This window comes from Portunus trituberculatus, chromosome 12 (assembly GCF_017591435.1).
Source record: "Portunus trituberculatus isolate SZX2019 chromosome 12, ASM1759143v1, whole genome shotgun sequence".
Classification (NCBI taxonomy): Eukaryota; Metazoa; Arthropoda; class Malacostraca; order Decapoda; family Portunidae; genus Portunus; species Portunus trituberculatus.
This window is the reverse complement of record NC_059266.1, coordinates 7,734,839-7,739,838: the sequence shown is the minus strand read 5'-3', so window position 1 is coordinate 7,739,838 and position 5,000 is coordinate 7,734,839. Positions and strand designations below refer to the sequence as shown.

The 5,000-nt window shown below is 53.3% G+C and overlaps 1 protein-coding gene across 3 annotated transcripts in view; it reads left to right on the top strand.

Annotated features, from left to right (window-relative positions):
• Positions 1–402: 402 nt before the first annotated feature.
• LOC123502789 (fibroleukin-like) overlaps positions 403–5,000 on the top strand; it is a 7,343-nt gene continuing 2,745 nt past the window's right edge. The window contains exons 1-3 of one of the 3 annotated variants that reach the window (XM_045252051.1): positions 403–763; positions 2,450–3,774; positions 4,273–4,378. In XM_045252051.1, coding sequence (XP_045107986.1) covers positions 2,628–3,774; positions 4,273–4,378 — 1,253 coding nt within the window. In that variant the 5' untranslated portion in view covers positions 403–763; positions 2,450–2,627. Of the gene's footprint in view, positions 849–2,449; positions 3,775–4,272; positions 4,379–5,000 lie in introns of those variants that run through there. The other 2 variants (XM_045252052.1, XM_045252053.1) reach the window with 2 other exon arrangements.

Below are 5,000 nucleotides of genomic sequence, written 5' to 3'. Positions count from 1 at the left end.
GCAGGTCATTTCAAGCACAGCGTCAGGAGGTGGCTGGGGTGGGGTGGGTGTGTGGGGCGTGGGGTGGGGGGCGTGGCGATAGGGAGGCGAGGGATGCATGGGTCATTTGTCAGCGCCATGGGGTTCTCGCCACTTCGTTCAGTCCATTTGGTGAAGTGCGAGGGACGAGGAGCGAAGAGAAATGGAACACTGTTGAGCCCTGCAGTCCATTTCCATCTCCACAGCCCGCTCTGTGAATCCACCCACTATTTTCTGGATTCTGGAGGTGTTTCGGCCCTTTTTGGTTGTAGTAGGAAGGTGAGACGCAGAGGGAGGGAGTGAGGGCGGCTGGGAGAGGCAGGGAGAGGGTGGGAGAGAAGGAGGACAGGCGGGCGGGAGGAACCATTGGGTCGGACACACACACTCGCACGTTGCAAGGCTCACGGCTGGCTGCAGCAAGTTACCAGCAATGTATTTTGTCCCCACGTCCCCTGGCGGGTGTGGGAGTGAGCCTGGGTAATACAGCGCGGCTTTGTGTCCTGCTGTGGGTGATAGGGGGCCTGGGGGAGCGGCTGGGGGAGCGTAGGGAGCGAGAAGGGGAGATGAAAGGGAAGCAATCGTGTGTCCGGCAACTTTGGGTGGCTGTGGTGGCGGGGAGGGAGGCGGGCAGACGGGCAGGCGGCACCAGTGAACGCTTGGTGAACGTGCTGGAAGTGTCCTCGCCGATGTGCGCCTCGCCTCGCCCTCGCCCTTGCTGAACACCCTAAGTCTCGCACGCACCGAGGTAGTGACGGCGGCGGTGTGGTGGCGGTGGTGGTGGTGGTGGTGACGCTGTTTCGCTCCCCCCCCCCTCGCCAGCTCGCCGTGGGGTGCGTGGCGAGTGGAGTGCGTGTGTGCGTGTGTTTCTTCAGGGGGTGGTGATCCATATAGCTAAGTGTGTGTGTGTGTGTGTGTGTGTGTGTGTGTGTGTGTGTGTGTTACGGCGTCTGACCTCACCATACTGACCTAATTCAGTCAGGCGCGTGTGGCACTCCTCCTCCTCCTCCTCCTCCTCCTCCTCCTCCTCCTCCTTTTCTTTCTCCTCCTCCTCTTCCAGCATAAGAAATTTTCCAGACAGAACAGTCTCGAGATTTGAGTTTATTTATTTATTTACTTATTATTATTATTATTATTATTATTATTATTATTATTATTATTATTATCATTATTGTAGTTGTTCCTGTTGTTGTTGCTGTTGTTGTTCCTGGAAAAAAATGAGAGCGAAGAGCGTTAAAGAAAGAATCAATAAGACATTTTCTTAAAACCAACAGTGTGTGTGTGTGTGTGTGTGTGTGTGTGTGTGTGTGTGTGTGTGTGTGTGATTCTTGCATCTAATTTTCTTTTTCTTTCCTTCGCTTTTTACTTTTCTTGCTACATTTCTTTTGTCAGCCTCTAACTTTTTCTGTCTTTTTATCTCTTTTGTCTTATTTGCATGTCTGTCTGTCTACCTGTCTGACTGTCTGTCTGTCTGTCTACCTGTCTGTCTGTCTGTCTGTCTGTCTGTCTACCTGTCTGTCTGTCTGTCTGTTTGTTTTTTTTTTCTTTTTAACTTTCGTTTCTGTCTTATTTTTGTATCTGTGCGTCTGTCTGTTTGTCTGTCTATCTTTCCCTGGTCGTCTGTGTGTCTGTTTGTCTATTTGTTTGCTTGTGTATGTCTATTTGTTTCTCTCTCTCTCTCTCTCTCTCTCTCTCTCTCTCTCTCTCTCTCTCTCTCTCTCTCTCTCATAATATAAGTTACGACATGGAAGGTTTTGGCACCAACCCTGTGTGTGTGTGTGTGTGTGTGTGTGTGTGTGTGTGTGTGTGTGTGTGTGTGTGTGTGTGTGTGTGTGTGTCTTTGAAGGGGGGGACTTGTGTCAGTAAACTACGAACACAATGTCTCCTCCTCCTCCTCCTCCTCCTCCTCCTCCTCCTCCATTTAATCCCCCGACCCTTCCCTGATGTTTAAAGAGCAATATCCTGGATTTATGTTTCTCTCTCTCTCTCTCTCTCTCTCTCTCTCTCTCTCTCTCTCTCTCTCTCTCTCTCTCTCTCTCTCGTGTTTGTGAGCATTTTTTGCTCTCGTGTGTGTGTGTGTGTGTGTGTGTGTGTGTGTGTGTTGGCCGTAAAATTAATGTTGTCGGTATCGGTCATAACATTATATTACACACACACACACACACACACACACACACACACACCACACACACACACACACACACACACACACACACACACACACACACACACACACACACACACACACACACACACACACACACACACACACACACACACACACACACACACACACAGTGAGAAACGAGTACATGACACGTGGCAGGAAAAGTGCAGCTTGATTCACAGCAAGGACAGGAGGAGGAGGAGGAGGAGGAATGATAGGCGAGTGCCAGATGCCTCCCCCCATCAGGAGTTCCTCCTGCCCCGACAGGTGCCAGCCTCCACCGCTGTGCCGCGACTCATGATGGTGGCGGTGGTTCTTGCCGCAGAGGTGACGCCGCGCGGTGCACTCAGGCCTCACTCTCAGCCTCAGCTGGCGAACAGGCCACACCCCATTGCCAGGAGGCACCAGCAGTAGCAGCAGCATCAGCAGTAGCAGGGGCGGTAGGATGTTGGCTGCGGGATCGCTGGTGGTGGTGGTACTCCTTGGGGCCGCGAGTGCTGATATCCAGTTCCAGACGTTTGAAAACGGTCCCGTGTCGCCGCTGCGGACCCTGGAGAACCTGGTGCGCTTGCTGCAGAAGGAGGTGACGGACATCCGCAAGGAGGTGCACACGCGCATGGACACCATGAAGTACGAGCTGACGTGCGAGATCCGCAACCTGAAGGACGCGCTGACCAAGGAGCGCGAGGAGGCCAACGCCAAGGTGGACGAGGTGGCGCTGCAGATGAACGACATGAAGAAGAAGGTGAAGCGCGGCCTGCGGCGCGTCGGCGTGCAGAACGACGACATCAAGGGCGAACTGCGCTCCCAGAAGGCGGAGCTGTTCGCGGTGCGCAATAGCGTGTACGACGCCCGCGAGGAGGTGCTGGACAAAGGCAACCTCATCCTGCGCAAGGTGAATGCCACCAACGGCACGCTGGTGTGCCACATCACAGACCTGCGCTCCAAACTGTACAAGATCAACAACAACCTCGCCTTCATCTCCGATGAGCACAAGCGCATGATGGAGGTGGTGTCCAGCCTGTACGGCCGCAACGGCGCCAAGAACTTCGGCAGCAACCCACTGCCGGGCTCAGGCGCCGCTACAGAAACGGGAGGGGAGTGCAACGACCGGCTGCTGCCGGGCTGCTCCTACACGCCGCTGGACACGCACGAGCTGGGCCTGGACGCCGTCAACAAGACCTTCCTGAACGACTCCCTGGGCGGCATACAGCGCGTGGCCAGCCTCGGGGGTGCGCCGGATCCAGATCGCGTGGAGAAGACGTGGGACAGCGAGGACATCTCCCCCGAGGAGACACTGTTCCCCACCATGCCCGAGGACTGCAACGACGACAAGCGGAAGTACCTGGAGTACCCGCCCATGCCCCGCGACTGCAAGGACGTGTTTGACCTGGGTTTCATGGAGGACGGCGCCTACCGCATCCAACCGCCCGGCCTTTCCTCCCGCGAGGTGTACTGCGACCACCACACCGCGGGCGGCGGCTGGACCGTCATGGTGGCGCGCCGCAAGCTGCCGCGCCACATCTCCTTCAACAGGTCCTGGCACGAGTACGAGGTGGGCTTCGGCGACCCCAACAAGGAGTACTGGATCGGTGAGTGGCGGGGCAGGGCAGTGCTATGTGTGTGTGTGTGTGTGTGTGTTCATGTGTTGCTGTGCTGGAGGTGAGTGTGTGCGTGAGAGGGAGTGTGTTGGCAAGATGTGTCACTATATTTTTCTTTCCTTCCTCCCTCCTCCTTTCCTCCTTCCCTTCATGCTCTCTCTCTCTCTCTCTCTCTCTCTCTCTCTCTCTCTCTCTCTCTCTCTCTCTCTCTCTCTCTCTCTCTCTCTCTCTCAACCAATTTCATTCCTCACATTCAATATATATTTTTACTCTTTTCTTCGTATCCTTCTTTTCTTCACTTTTTTTTTATTTCTTTTCCGATTCTATACACCAATCCTCTTAATCCTCCTCCTCCTCCTCCTCCTCCTTCTCCTCCTCCTCCTCCTCCTCTCTTTGTCTTTCTTTTCTCCATTCCTTTTTTTCATTTTCTCTCTCTCTCTCTCTCTCTCTCTCTCTCTCTCTCTCTCTCTCTCTCTCCCTCCGCCGCAGGTCTGAAGGCGCTCCACGCCCTCACCAGCGGCCGCCCACACCAACTGCGGGCGGACATGGATGACTGGGAGGGAAATGCAGCGTGGGCGTCTTATTCTTTCTTCTCGTAAGTGTGTGTGTGTGTGTGTGTGTGTGTGTGTGTGTGTGTGTGTGTGTGCTAAGTGTAATCTCGTCACTAACAACCTGATTATAGATTCCATATCAGTTGTCCTCTAGTCTATTTCAAAACCAATTTCTTCCTCTCTCTCTCTCTCTCTCTCTCTCTCTCTCTCTCTCTCTCTCTCTCTCTCTCTCTCTCTCTCTCTCTCTCTCTCTCTCTCTCCTTTTTCAATCGAATTTAATCAGGCTTGAAGTTAGCAGTGTGTGTGTGTGTGTGTGTGTGTGTGTGTGTGTGTGTGTGTGTGTGTGTGTGTGTGTGTTTCCATCCAGTCTCTCGATCTCCTTTTCTTCATTATCTTCTCTCTCTCTCTCTCTCTCTCTCTCTCTCTCTCTCTCTCTCTCTCTCTCTCTCTCCATTTATTTGCCTTCACTTCACTATAAATTTTCGAGTGACTCTCCTTGCCTTCTTCCCTCCCTTTCCCCTCCCTTCGGTCACCCTTCCCCTTACTCCCCTCACTCTCTTTATGTACTTTCACTCTCTTTCCCCTCCCTTCAGTCATTCCTCTCACTCCCCTCACCTCACCTCACTATTCCTCGATAATATATGTATTTTTCAACGTAAGAGGAGA